General features: G+C 38.1%; 1 protein-coding gene across 2 annotated transcripts in view; it reads left to right on the top strand.

Annotated features, from left to right (window-relative positions):
* LOC306659444 (5-hydroxytryptamine receptor 2A) overlaps positions 1-11,706 on the top strand; it is a 62,439-nt gene extending 50,733 nt beyond the window's left edge. For both annotated transcript variants that reach the window (XM_079136969.1, XM_079136968.1), the window contains one exon: positions 8,008-11,706. In XM_079136969.1, coding sequence (XP_078993095.1) covers positions 8,008-8,810 — 803 coding nt within the window. In that variant the 3' untranslated portion in view covers positions 8,811-11,706. The remainder of the gene's footprint in view (positions 1-8,007) is intronic.
* The last annotated feature ends 3,861 nt before the right edge of the window (positions 11,707-15,567 follow it).

The following is a 15,567-nucleotide window of genomic DNA, read 5'->3' as shown; positions in this document are numbered from 1 at the left end:
AGCCAGGAAGCACAGATCTTTGCTGGATCCTTGCCTTGGTCCTGATTCGTGTCCAGATTCTATTCACCCACCAGGCCAGCTCAGCTCAGTCTCCTACATGACTTTCCCGGGGACGCAAGCCGACAACAAACATCATACACTGACATAACATGGGGGCATTTATCCATGTCATCTCTTTTACTTCTTCATATGAGTCCTTCCTACACTGCTGCCTTGATAAATCATTTGTGTATATTTTGTTTTCTGTATACAATTCCAGGCTTCTCAAAGTTCTTTTGTATTACCTACAGAATCCTACTTAGCTCTAAGTAAATTATAATCTGTCATCTAAATAAATCTTAGGCGTTTGCAAACTAATTCAAACCCGTTATATCACTGTTTTCTCACCAAAGCTCTGCCTTTTTATTATTTCTAACCTTATACATGGAGTCATTAAAAATAAAGCAGCCTGAGGTCACCTGGCTGATCATTAAGAGTCAGGCAGAGACACATTTATATCTCGTGATTCTGAATTTTTTGCTTTTACCACCATATGATGGTCTAGTGTCCTAATACCTGTTTAATTTACATTAAAAAGAGCTTGGAGGAGCATAACACACCTCACTCCGGGTTATGAGTCAGAATTAACAGGAATAAACCCAGGTCTCCTGCCTTCCACGGTGCACTGCTTTAAGCCATCTTCTCCCTTGTGATTTTAGCTGTTAAGGTGGTCAGCTCCCATGCTGGCTAATCCTACACATAGCTCTCTCAGAAGAGTATGCAAAGTCTGCATCATTTAAACATTTATTTTCCTTCTTTCTGCCTTTTGAGGCTAATTAACATCCTTGTTTACTGTGTTTTCCTAGCAAAAATGAAGGAAAGCATTATGAAATTATTTGGTAATTTCAAGCTATGTCTATGAAATGCATGATAATGTCCAACCCTCTCTTTTCTCCCCTTCTCCTCTGTTTACTCCTCAGTACCACAAGTATTTTCTAAGTTCCTGGTATGAGCAGAACCCCATTTGATGTTGAGTTGGCTTGCAATAAGTAAAAGAAAAGATATCCCTGCCACTAATGAGATTATCGTCTCATGAGTCTAGTGACATTTCTAGAGAAAAATGCTAAGGTATTGAAACTATAGACCACCACAGCATAAATGATTAAGGAGTTTACGAAGGAATATGGAGTCCAAAAATAAGTTCTTGTTATATAGAGAAGTTATTGAGGAGAGACTTTGAACAGGGGATATACCTTGAGATGTCTTAGGGATATAGTTTGAGAATAGAATTTTTATTTGCAGCCCCTCAAATCATCCCCAAATAATCTGACACTTGAAGTAAAAAAAAAAAAGTGCTTTCTATGCAAATGTAGTTGCAAGACACTTTGTCCTGCTCCCCAGTACCCAACCAGCTGCTGCCCCCAAGCCCCTGCTGCATAGAAATCCTGGAACCTCAAATGTAAGGCACTTGAGAGAAGGAATTGAGAAGTCTCTGTAATGCCTGGTTACTGTTTACGGTGCCCCTTTCTCTATGATGCTCTGTGCTTTTAGGAACAACCTAGCATGCCATAGCACCCGCCTCCCTCTCAGACCTGCACCCCGGAGCTGCTCTCTCTGTCCTCTCTCCTATGACAGACAACTCTTTTTCCAAAGCCATGTTCCTCAGGATTCCTGCCTGCTGTGCATCTCTGTGCTGCTGCTACAGGAACTCCAGTTAATTATCAACCCTCAAGGTATTATAGGTACACAAAATGGGACTGCTCACTCTAATGGTGGGACGTTACAGTGTTCCAAGCACACCACTAGGGAGAGACACACAGGAGACGAGACAGGTCTTGAGAGTTCTTCAAATCACACTGTGTGATGATCTACTAAGTCAAGCCGCGTGTCATATTCTTCTGAATAGTCTAAGACAGACTATTCTAGGACAGAGAGAACACCATTGATCATGTCAAAAATTGAAAAGATTAAGACCAAACTACAAAGACCTGCCAGGGTGGGCTGAGGAGTTAATAATTGCTTGAATATGGAGGACATGGTAGATTCTCTCTTGCATAATATGATAAATGTGGTACTTTAGGATGCTGTGTGCAAGAGAAGCTTCTAGAAGAACTGACTGCCTAAGGATCTGGACTATGGAAAGTTCTGCTGCACACTAACTTTCCAGATACTTGACTGTTTCTCCATATTCCCTTGTGGACCAGAATCTCTGAATTGAGATATATCAAATGCAAAACTCATTCTCCACACTTTCAGAAAGAAACACTCCAAAAACTGTCTCTTAATTCAAATGGGAGAAACAATTCAATACTTTCAAGAAAGACTTTCAATAATGTGGGGCAGACATGAATATTTTTCCTAAGTAAAGTTTTGCTCATGAGCATGTTACAAAAGAATGCTGGTTGCTGGTGGATAGTATAATATACACTTATTTTTTAAAAGATGCAATGGTCAATAAGTAGACTTGAAAAATTTTATTTTTGTTAATATTATTTTGATTGGCAAATCTTAATTATATAAATTTATGGGGAGGAAATGGGGTTGTTTTGATAGATGTTTATAATGTGGGATGATTCAACAGAGCTAATTAGCATATCCACCCTCAAAGCTGCTTTATTACTTGTGATTCCAACAGCAAAGCAAGGCAAAGGTGATAATTTGTTCCAGGTACATCATATGATTCAGATTCTGTTTGGTTTTTATAACATCTTCTGGGGGACGGTAGAATGGTAAATGGAAGTAAATCTGCCCTGGGACAAGAGAGATGTGTGTGGGATTCTAAGTGCAGCAGTGACAGCTGGCAATCCACACCTGCAAATTGGAATTCATTCTCTTTACCTTTTCATTCAAGATCACAGAACAGGAAAGGAATGGGGGTCAAAAGAGCCAGAGACCACCTTACCAGGAACCTATGTTGGAAACTGTGATGGGAGCAGCTGGGCCACCAGCTGCTGCAAGCACGGTTGCTTAGGCTTCCGGGGTCGCTGAGTGGCTTTTGCTTTGATGTCTATGGAGGGCCTGGACATTCACATTTCTAAAAATATGACTATCAGAACCTTTGAGAATGAGGCACAAGTGATGGAGATTTTAAAAGCTTCCCAGGTGATTCTAATATGCAACCAATCTGTGAATAACTGCTGTTTATGAAAGAAACTAAGTGTTGATCATAAGGATTTCATTTTTAAACTATCTGCCTGGCCTCAAATAATTTCTCCCTAGAGGAAATTTTGACTTTGAGATTAAAGAATGAAAAAAGAAAGAAAGAAGGTTCAGAGAACCTGTAATGTCTTTACAATTTTATTTTAAAGAATGTGGAGTTAGTGAATATACGTGAAAGTACCTTGAAACATTGCAGTTTATTATTAGAGCTATTCAGAATTAATCAAAGAGGAAACATACAATTTCTTGGGTAACTGACCTGCCTATCTCACCCAGTTTCATGTACATCTCCCTTGTCAAAGGACCATAGATTTGAAGGAATTTAGCAAGTTCTGAGCATTATTACACTATTGGAAAGACAGTGAGTCCCAGTCCCAGTTACCCTATCTATTCATTTCTTCTTTCCAGGCAGTATGAGGATTATCCTGCATTATTCACTTGCGGTGCATTCTGTCAAACTGCTAGTAAATCCCTTCACATATCTTTAAAAAAAAAAATCAGCATGTGTTAAAATGCAAAGAAAAGGCAGCAGTTTCAGGAGAATTGAAACCTCTGAACCAAAATTTGATCATTTTTTTTCGGTTCCCTCCATCTTCTGTTCCACCCAAAGCCCATAGGATTCCCCTTGTCCTGTTCCCTGTGGGAACTTGCTACCAAGTAAAGCACCCTGTTTATTCCCTCAGGAAAGAACCTTGTCCCAGAAGCACCATTCTTTTTAAGATATTAAAGCAAATATGTACAGAATTAAGAATAAAGTCCATGGGGCTGGAGTTGTGGCTCAGTGGTAGAGCACTTGCCTAGCATGTGTGAGGCCCTGGGTTCAATCCTCAGCACCACATAAAAATAAACAAATAAATAAATAAGTAAGTAAATAAATAAATAAATAAATGTATGGTGTCCATCTACAACTAAAAAAAAAAAAAATTAAAAGAAGAATAAAGCCCATCTTTCACAGTCAGTTGTTCAGTTCAGATCCTTTTTCCAGACTGTGCTAAGATGTTAACGAGAGGTACAGAGCTATGCTAAAAGAAAACCACCAACCAAAACCCTTCAGTTGTTTTCCATTCATTTCATTGTCTGAGTTTTAATGGAAAGAAATAAAAATGTACATGGAGAACCCAACACCAATAGTGAATTTTGATTGCTGTTTTCCATTCTTCAGAAAAAAATACATCCAGCAAAATGCAGAGTCACGTAGTTCAAGTTACTGTCTGTCTGTTCATAAAAGAAAATGCTTTGTATGCAGAAATTTCAAGTGAGAGGACATGTCAGGTCTCCAACCGCAGTTATTATCAAACAAAGCAGCCAGAAAATTAATGCCCTGAAGATGACTGTGACCGTAATCTTGAATAGCAGCCAGTGTCTTCCTCTCTCTTGGTGGGACTGTGTTTTTGAACTATAAGACCCACAAATCCCATCTAAGTGTTCCAGTTCTTTAACATGGAACTTTTCCCCCTCTCTATGGAGGATTGTTTCTGGCTACTGTTTTCATCAAACCTTGATATTTACTATGAATGAGGACTTGAAAAACAATGATATATGATAGTGTTCAGGATATTTTTGTTAGATTGGAGGAGAAATGGGCCATTGAAAGACCCATTGGCTTGATTTTCCCCTCTACGACAAGGTCTCCCTTCCAGACACAGGACAACCTTACCCCTGACCTCTCACCACAACTTTTCAGAGTGGTTCTTTATGCCGGGCATCTAAGAAGGGGAATATCTCTGCGTCACCGCAAATGACTCCTTCACCCCTTACCCACTCTGGATGCAGAAACTGAGCCATTCTGAAGAGAAGTGTGTGAGCGTGCATGTGTGTGTGTGTGTGTGTGTGTGTGTGTGTGTTTTCTCCCAACAAAGGACTGATTCAGTTCTGAACTCCAAATGATTGAAGAATTTGGTATTTTATGTAATCTCACATTCTGGTTAATTGAAAATTGCCATTTATAAATTATCAGATTATAGACAAATAGGACAAAAGCTCCCAAGATAGTAACTTCCTTTGTATTAAGAAAATGAACAACCAAAAATTTAATAACAAAAATCATACACCTTTTTTGACAGTTGGTGTTTTGTTTATGTGTACCATGACTAATAGTAATGGCTGTGATTCATCACTTTAGAAAAGTAATCAACAGTTCTAGCTGTACCAGATTAAAATTGATTGAGACCCAATGTAATTCTGGCAGATGCTAATAATTACGTCATTATTAACTACATAGCCAGTAACCAAAACTCTTTTTTAGCTTCTTTTAGCTTTAGATGATCTATTATTACATAAAGTCTAGTGCATATAAACTAAGCAAAATACATTAGAAAAAAATAATGTTGATGTACTTTTAAAAATCTGACCATTCTGCAGAGAAAACTATTCCCATGATTGTGTACCATCGGTAGAACATCCCCTTTGGACTAGGCACCACCCTAGGTACTCTGCATATTTGATACATCTTATTCTTGCCACATCCATGAAAGCATGCTGATGCCAGCCTCATATCATGGATGAGGAACTAAGCAGAGATGAAGTGACCAGTCCAGGAACCCAGAGCCATAGCCAGGACTCAAATCCAGGACTGTCTCAAATGGATATCCAACACATCTGGTCTACTGAATAGGCTACCAAACTAAGAAGTCTGCGAATGATACAGGAGACATATTCCACAGATGTATGTTTAATCATTGGAAGAAAAGACACTCTTCTTAGAAATCGTGTCTTAACTTTTATGATGAAGAGGTTTCTGAAAGATAAGAAAAACTAGCGGCTCTCAGAGGATGTTCTCCTTAGAGTCACAACTCTTGGCCCACAGAATGTTCCCGATAGCAGGCCAGAGACAGACAGAAGTGAATGACAGGATGAGTCACTAGCCACAATAAGTGTTCTTAAGGACAGTTCTGATGTCATTTATTATCAACTTCCAAGAATTTCAGGATGGCCCTGCATAGACAAGTGACAAATGTTGTCATTTAAGTCTGTGAAGATAAAGGCAAATGGCACTAAGAAAGATTTGTGTTAGACATTGCACAAGCTTAAGCTAATAGTCCCTCCTGCCAGGATGGCCAGGGTGAGGCTATATGAGGTTGGTCACACCTCTGGTTGGATGGAGCTGAACTCTGTTCTGAATATGCAGGAGTCATATTACATGTCCTCAAGGGAACTTTTTCCGCCTGGGTGGCAAAAGTCAAGTAGTGGCCACTGACTCTGGAGTGAACCAGCATTCTTGGCTAACCTGAGACAACATCTTAGGCTACAGAATGTTCAGAAACCATACCAGGACACTCTCTGTTGTACAGCTTTAGGGAATTTAAAATATGGGCAGGAGTGAGAAGGAGACCTTTCTCATCCTTCCTCCCAAGGTGTCCTTGTAGTGGCTGTCCTTTTGTAAAAGAAGCAACCTTGAACTAAGTTACACAGTTAATCAGTATTCCTCTCCTCACCCATCACCCTAATTCTTCCTTATGGCAAAAAGAATAAGCCATCTCATGATTGCCTTGACCAGTCCCGGGCCGGTTCCATAAGCAGAGACAGGCCCCAGCAGAGACCTCCTCCCTGGCATCTCCATTCAGAAGGGGCACAGAATGTACAACATGGTCAGCTGACTCTCCCTTCAATGGGGTCCTGTCATCATGGAGAGAAATTAGCAGGATCAGAGCCAAGGGTCACCTTTTGTTATTTCTGCTCCCTCCCCTGCTTGTGCCCTGGGCCTAGGGGAGCTTTATAGATCCCCCAAATTAGAGTGACAGAGCAACTGACCATAAGCTTGTGCTTCTAGGTATTGTCACAATCCATTCCTAACTCTTAAATTTGTCAATAATGAAAAACCTGGTGCTGTGTTTGCTGTTGTAATCAGCCCTATGAATGTATCACCAAAATATGTAATGACTTTTGTGGCAGAATTGCAGATTTGAACACTAACTGCAAATTTAATGATATTAAGGAAGTATTAACTTACTATTTAGAAGTGAGAATGGTATTGTGATATTAGGTTTTTCTAAAAGTGCTTAGATCTGAGATCTTACATAAAATATCTACATATTAAATGATATGTCAGACTTGCTTCAAAATTAGGGTTAGTTTAAATGAATATTAGAAAGTCATATTTTCCAAAGACATTTAAAATATGTGCAATTTTATGATTTAATTCTCAGTGAAATAAAATCTAAAACATTACTGGATATATACATACATTTCATATATATGTACATATACATATAAATGAAAGAAGAAACGTAAATTATGGTTATCCCTGGCCAATGAGAATACATATTTTTTTTTGTTATTTATTGTTACTTTTTTGTATTTTCCAAATTTGCTGGAAATAAAATATACTGTGTTCATAATTTTACAAAACTATTTTTATATATAAGTGATGCTCATGACATTATGTTAGATGGAAAAAGTTACAGAATATGACATAGAACCCTAATCATTTTTAAATGTGTGCACATGGGTGTGTGTTTGTATATGTTTAAAATAAGCAGCATCAAATTATGAATGATGGTTAATCAATGGATGATGGTGCTGTTGGTCATTTTTATTTGTGTTTTCTTTGCCTATGTGTGTTCTTTGTACAATTAGTAAGTTAAATGTTATAATCAAAAATATGACATGAAAAATTAATGCTAGATTTATTATATTATTTATACATAAAAGACTGTCTTTATAAGGGTTTATAATACACAAGGAACTGTAGAATATGTATGCATTGGTAAAACAGGTAAGTCCAAAACAATTCTAAATTCTCATTCCCATGTTAAGGTTTAAGCAAGGTTGGTACAAAGTCCCTTCAACAGCCAGCCTTATGTGGCAGCGTTCTTGCCTTTGTGCACTGGGTTCCATAGTGATCCTGTTTCATCTTCTGTCCTGTTCCAGGTATATCCATGCCAATACCAGTCTTTGGGCTGCAGGATGATTCCAAGGTCTTCAAGGAGGGTAGTTGCTTACTCGCTGATGACAACTTTGTCCTGATTGGCTCTTTTGTGTCCTTTTTCATCCCCTTAACCATCATGGTGATCACCTACTTTCTAACTATCAAGTCACTGCAGAAAGAAGCAACTTTGTGCCTGAGCGATCCTGGTACCCGGGCCAAACTCGCTTCTTTCAGCTTCCTCCCGCAGAGCTCCCTGTCTTCAGAGAAGCTCTTCCAACGGTCCATCCACAGGGAGCCAGGGTCCTACGCGGGCAGGAGGACTATGCAGTCCATCAGCAACGAGCAAAAAGCGTGCAAGGTGCTGGGCATCGTCTTCTTCCTGTTTGTGGTGATGTGGTGCCCTTTCTTCATCACGAACATCATGGCCGTCATCTGCAAGGAGTCCTGCAACGAGGCGGTCATCGGAGCCCTGCTCAACGTGTTCGTGTGGATCGGTTACCTCTCCTCCGCCGTCAACCCGCTGGTCTACACACTGTTCAACAAGACCTACCGGTCGGCATTTTCACGCTATATTCAGTGTCAGTACAAGGAAAACAAAAAACCCTTGCAGTTGATTTTAGTGAACACTATTCCGGCCTTGGCTTACAAGTCCAGTCAACTCCAAATGGGACAAAAAAAGAATTCCAAGAAAGAGGCCAAGACCACAGATAATGACTGCTCCATGGTTGCTCTGGGACAACGACATTCGGAGGATGCTTGCTCGGACCATATCGACACCGTGAATGAAAAGGTCAGCTGCGTGTGATGGGCTGGTTGCCATGGCAACGGCGGAGGCCACAGCAAACCGGTTTTCACCTCTCTGGGGAAACAAAGAGTAGGGAGGCTGGAAAAAAAAAAAAAAAAAAAAAAAAAAAAATGAGGTCGCTCTCCTGGAACCGACCTTGACTCTAGGCCCTTAGTTGTATTCTGTGGATGAAAAGCAGAGTCCAATGCCACAAAATGTGCACTTCAAAAATGTTCTGACAGCATTTCAGCTGTGAGCTTCATGATCCTTTTAATGTTGTTGTAAATGATGTCCTTAAATAATTAGCTTTTATCGTACAATTATAACGAGGTCCTACATAAATCTAGATCAACTTCTATTACCGAATAGAAACCTTGCCACTAATGGGATTGAGTTGGTTACCTACTGCTGTAAATAAAAATAGCTATAAATAGTGAAAGTTTTGTCAACTACAATGACCTCTTAAATAAAGAAAAATATAAAACTTACCATGTCATATATTTTGAAAAGAAAAAGACACTAATGTCAGTGCTATGAAATCTGTACTGCTAAGGTAATTCAATGAAATACTTGACGACATTTTTCATTCATGCCTTCTCATAGATGCCATTTTGAAGTAGTCACAAGATTGCTGGCATTTGCTGCATTCCAAGTTAATTCTTCTCAGAAGTGAAAAAGATTTTAAGTGTTACTGAGTACCGATTGCTGCTTTCTCTTCTACTTCTTGTACTTTATTCTGAATTTCCAATGTGGTCTTGTTGCGAATTTGTTCTTCTAGGTAAACTATCAAAAGGATAATTTCACATTACCAAATACATTCTAGAAGTTGCTTTTCTAAAACAGCACTGATCAGGTATCTGATAACTCGCTGTGAAATGACCGCCTTATGCATGTGCACTCCTTTGAGCAGCAAACAGAATATTGACGTAATGGTGTCAGGGTTGAGGAATGAACTCAGGTTTCTAGCTGTTAACAGTAGCAGGGTCTTAGGAAATCTATGTGAAAAGCAGGTGACTTTCCTATTGGCACTGATCAGGTAAATTGAGGCTTTCAGATCAATCGATTTACATTATTTATTAGAACTGCTCACCTTGGTTTCACAATCATCTTTTGAGTGTATTCTCATGGATGGGGCAATTTTCTAGATACTAAGGATATAAGAATAATTAAAACAAGATCCTTCCCTTAAGAAAGATGACTAAAGTAAAATGGTCCTTATCAAAAAATACTGAGACTTACTCTAAGAATCAGTTCCATGTATTTCCTTCTTATCTGCTTCAGAAACAGGTTTGTTACAATGTGAGGGTAGTTTTCTCAGTAAGTTTTTCTGATTGATTCCCAATGAATGCCAAGCAAACAAAGAAGGGGGAGGGAATACCAGTTGTGATCAGACATTGCAATCAATATAGAAATATACACCTTGATCCAGACCTAACTAATGACTACCAAAGTGTTGAACAAAATTTTTGTCCCATCTCTCTAAAATCACAATTATTTTACTATTACTGCCAATAAAAATTTTACTATTCCCCAGTAAAAATCAGACAAATATAACATTTTGTATAAATGGTTTAAAGAGAGAAAAAACATGAATAGTAGTTAGTCCACCTTCACATGATTGCTGGAATAGAAGTTAGATTTATGATTATACTGATGAAGCATTTCTATTGAATATGAAGTAATTTTTACCCTAAGCCTTTGAAAAAATTACAGATTTGAAAATTAAAGAATATAAAAAGTATCGTTATATAATTTGGAAATGCACTAGGTCTGTCCTTACAGATATGTTGAAAGATAGTTCACTATTTCAAAGCTAGAATTTATAAAATGCCACTAGTACCAAGGCTGCATTTGAACCAGACTACTTCTTAATGATCATACTATACTAACTGATGAAAATATAAATGTTAAAGTCTCTGCTCTAATGTATTTTGCCTTAGTTTATAACTCTGCTCATTTCATTGTACATTAAAGATTACAGATTCTACCCCATGTATTCAACCTTGATCAGAATGAACATACTGCCTGACAGACATCTTCTGACTGCATATATATTACAAATGTGTATGTTTTTTCTTCAAAAATATCTACTTAAGTGTACATAGACAAATGTGTATCTGTATATATGTACAGACATGTTCCCATGCACTTTATTCAATATTTATATATTTATATGGAGGAAAAGAAAATCAGTGAAAACACTCAATATATACACATGTGTGCATGTTTGTATCATGTCAATTTAAATGTGAATTCATGTTCTAATATTCCTATGACCTTCCATTGCTTTCAAACGAGGCTAAAGCGTAATAGAAGTATAGCCCTTTAAATAAACTGGAAGTTGCTCTAATTTTGTGTAAAGACTTTAACAAGATTCTACGAGGGTGGTGAAAACAATAGTCTATGTACATAGTTTATTGGTTTTTTAAATTAAATGGTAACTTTGGGTCCTTTGTTCAGTCTGGGACTTTCTGATTACTAGGGCTTTTTGAATACACTCTTCACCCCAGTGAAAGTCCTCAAACGATTTATGGGTCAATGATGAAAGGATTCTCTCCTAGTCATTACTATTAAAACAGAGTAACAACTATTTCTTTTCTTTAAGTTGAAAGATAAATTTTTCTACACTTAAAAGAAAGGAATTAAATGCCATAGTTAGAGAAAACTCAGTTTAATGAATAAGTAATCTACTTGACCACAGCGCCATCTCATGGTCATTTTTTGAAATGCTATCGTAGCCAAATTGAACTGTTCCCATACTGCTTTTAGGAAAGGGTGCTTCTCCCATTTGTGCATCAATGGAACATATTTATAAAGTGTTAAATTATTCTGTGCCATATGCAACAGATACAGTGAAGATTATTTTATGTACTTATTTTAATTAAGGTTATTCTAAACGATTTCAAGAATGAATCATTGTAAATAAAGTATACTCAAAAACAAATGTAATTTTGTGTGAGTCCATAGCAGTGTCTACTACGGGAAATTGCCCCAAACCTTCCATGTCATCTGGTTAGGAATTTCAGGTCACTTACTGATTGTTTCAGAATAAAATAACCTGTGCTTCTGGAACACAGCCATGTCAAAGAGCTAGGACCCACCTAGTTAGATTAGCTTTATGGTCACATTTTAGTTTCCAATCATCTACAGAAAACGAATGCTCCTGTTTGATCAACATGTCTGGTTTCACACAGCCCAACAACATGAAGGACCACTGGTGTGCCCCAAGACATGCACACAGGTGTGCCTTGTACAGGTGCAATTACACACACACATTCACACACACACACACACACACCCTCATTCATACATTCTTCCTCTCTTTCTTTCTCTCTCTTGGTCTCGCTCTTTCGTGGGAATTAAACTAAGGAGATAGAATATTGTTAAACAAAAATAGGTGAAATCGTAGGGTAGGTGAAAAAATAGGTGAAATTTAAGTGTAGGAAAAGCATGTGAAATATTTTTTCCATTTGGGTGTAACTCCATATGTTGAGTACCTACCATGTACCAGGCATGGAACTGATTGCTTCATTTACTTTATTTATTGGACTCTTCACAAAAATCCTACCAGGTAGGATTATGCCCTTTTTTTTCACAGATGAAAGAAACTAACATTCAAAGCAGTTCGTAACCTGTCCAAACTCATATGACCAACAAGAAAATTGGCCAGTACAAGCCTGTGTCATCTGACTCCAACGTGTGAATTTTTTTTCGGCCTCATCTGGTACAGAGGAAAGAGCCCCATTTTGAACCAAATTTATGCAAGTTTCCATCCTAGTATCCCCACTAGGATGAAGTTTGGTGGAGTTTGGGCCATCACTTGATATCGCTGCACCTTGATCACATCATCTCTAGAATGGAGCTGCTAGTCCTGTCCTGGCTAAGCAACAGAGCACCTTATGCTTGACAACCTGTAAAACAATATGTAAATGTTACAAATGGTTGTTATTAAAAAGGAAAGAACACCAAAACCCCCATCAATTATTAATCATGAGACCAAATTTTATACAAAACTGTGGAAGAGACAACATTATCATCAGTCACTTCTATCCTATGAATGCCACACAATTTTAGAAAGTTTTCTGTTTTTTTGTTTTGTTTTTTTGTTGTTGTTTTTTTTTTTTTTTTTTTTTTTAATGGTGCTGGGGATCGAACCCAGGGCCTTGTGCTTATAAGGCAAGCACTCTACCAACTGAGCTATCTCCCCAGTGCAGAAAGCTTTTTATTTATACTTTATCCTCAACATGGTGCAGAGATCCCTTCATTGACCTCTTTTTATTGCTTCCATCAACATCTGCCCATCCTTTATCTCACTTCTCAGGCCTCTACTCTCTGCTACAGTACTAATAAGTAATTACAGTTGACAAGTCATTATGTATCATTGACATCTCTTCAGCCATACACTGTGGTTATAATCCAAAGAGTAGGAACAAAAAACAGTTTAGGTGCCAAGGAGACAAGTGAGAAAGAAATCTGGGGACTAGAAATGTTTTCCTATGATCCGACAAATGACCATCAGGAAAACAATTACCTTCAGGCATTCCTTAACTTACACAGTTTTATAACTAAACATTGACTCTTCATCCACAATAATTTCTTTGAAAGAAATATCTGTAACTTTTGAGATTTCAGATGGGCTGGGATGTAGCTCAATGGTAGAGCACTTGTTTAGCAGCAAATAAGTCCTAGGTTCATTTGCCCAGTACTGAAAAAAAAATAATCATTCTCAACTGGAAACAGTAATTCTATTACTAAGCTTTTCATAAGGTTTTCTAACCTATGGATATTTGTTCCATTAAGTGCAATAAGACAAAAATTTTTTGTTAATTTCTGATTATATGCATGTAGCTTGCAAAAGCAAATGGTTTCCTCCCCCCCACCCCCCACTTAACAGTATACACACTAATCTTAACTCTGTTCTTCCTTTTTGATATTTGGCAGCAGTATGTCCACATGAGCCAGCACAGTATGGGAGGTCTTCCTACCCTGTTGGAGCTTCTATGTGGCCCACTTGCTGCGGAAGACTGAGACAGGAAACCTAGTCCAGTCTGCTGCTGTTCTCTAGTTACTCTCTCCTCAAGTGTATAAAGAAGGACTTAGGGACAATGATCTCAACAGGAGTCTATTCCAGGTCTAGGTTTATCTAAATGCTGAAGAGTCCATCAAGACTTGGATGAACCTATGCACAACTTCATGTACAAAAACTATTCTGGAATTCACAACTCTCATATTCTCTAGATGAATTTCAAATAAATCACAACTCTAACTTTCACAGGTAAATCAAATTATCAGTCTAAGGCTTCTAAGATATGAAACCAAGAGTCTGATATCAACATAAATGATTCCTGCTATGGCATTTTCTCCCAGCTGTCCTCTCCCTGGCCATTTCATAGCTCCCATAAGATATTGGGCTGCTCTTTTAAACAGTCCCCCACCTTCCTGAAGAACAATTGCTCCCACTATTTGAGATCAAATTCCTTGAAGGGTTAACATTTAAAATTCCATATAGAAGTAGAACTCCTGGTACAGAGATCTTTTTTAAAAGCTAGATTTTTGTTGAAAGTGGGCCAAGGTTATTTAAGCTTTTATTTATAATTAAGATTATGAGATCTGAAATGGTGTTTATTCTGTGTTCTCAAGAACAGCACAACTTGTACTTCCTGTCCTACATCTACTCCAGACATTGAAAAGTGATGTATGCCAGGATTCAGATCATCTTGTCTTAGTCGCGAGGACCCGAAGGGCAAAGCCAAGTCTTGGGTATAGATTATTTATGTGGTGATCCCAGGAAGCAGATTGAATTAGGGAAGAAGGAAAAATCTAAACCAACCCAAGATACATTTAAATCGGGTTGAACAGTCAGTGCTGCAAACTAGTTCACTCCCTCAACAGGCCTGCTAGTGAAGGTTCACCATGAACACGTCACGCATGAGACATGGTTGAGTGTGGGAATTCTGGGGATGGAATTGCTCTTTTTAAAGATGGAATAAGATATTGTGAGGAGAGTTATGAACTCCCTTTACCAACTTTATTTTTAATTTTGTTCAGCTCTCCAACTTGGTCACAAATGAGCCTACCTGACAGGTGGATAACTGAGCATACCTACCCAAGGATGGCACCTGACAGACTGTATGTGACCAGATGCCCTGAGGCAGTGCAGACATCCTGACCCAGAGTTATGGGGACCAATGACCAGAAAGTAGGATTCAGAAGTTTGTCTTAAAGGGTGAAAAGTGAAAAATCAGAATATTCGATATCACTCTTTGTAGGTTCCACAGTTAAAAGTCAAGCATTCTGAGACTCAGGTTGACAGTGGGGTACTAAAGGACAATACGTAAAAGACGGGAATTAAGTCAACATGGACTGGCAAACCAAGAAGAAATTTTTAAAATAAAATAAAGAAAATGAAAAAGAAATAAACAATGATAAAAATAAAAGGTAATTTTTCAGCTTGTCTAATTAATAATTTGTCTCTCCGATGCTCTGAGACTAGGATATATTCATTCTGCATTTCATTTCCAGAAGGGGATACTGAGTTCTGCATGAGTGATTGTATGTCAAACGTACAACAACTAAATCTTTTCAAGACTAAAGAAAAAGAAGAGTGATTTGCATGAAAACATCATGCTTTGACCAGTCCTCTAATAGATTTACCAGAGAACTTGACGGATCAATTCATCCCTGCACCTCTCTGTAGTAGAATGTAGAAGCTCATTTTTGTTCTGATAGGCCTGACCAAGTGTATCAGGTCTACCAGAGAGACTTGATCAAGTCAAGA

The sequence above is a fragment of the Sciurus vulgaris genome, assembly GCF_902686455.1.
Source record: "Sciurus vulgaris genome assembly, chromosome: 4".
Lineage (NCBI taxonomy): Eukaryota > Metazoa > Chordata > Mammalia > Rodentia > Sciuridae > Sciurus > Sciurus vulgaris.
This window is presented reverse-complemented; position numbering and strand designations above follow the sequence as displayed.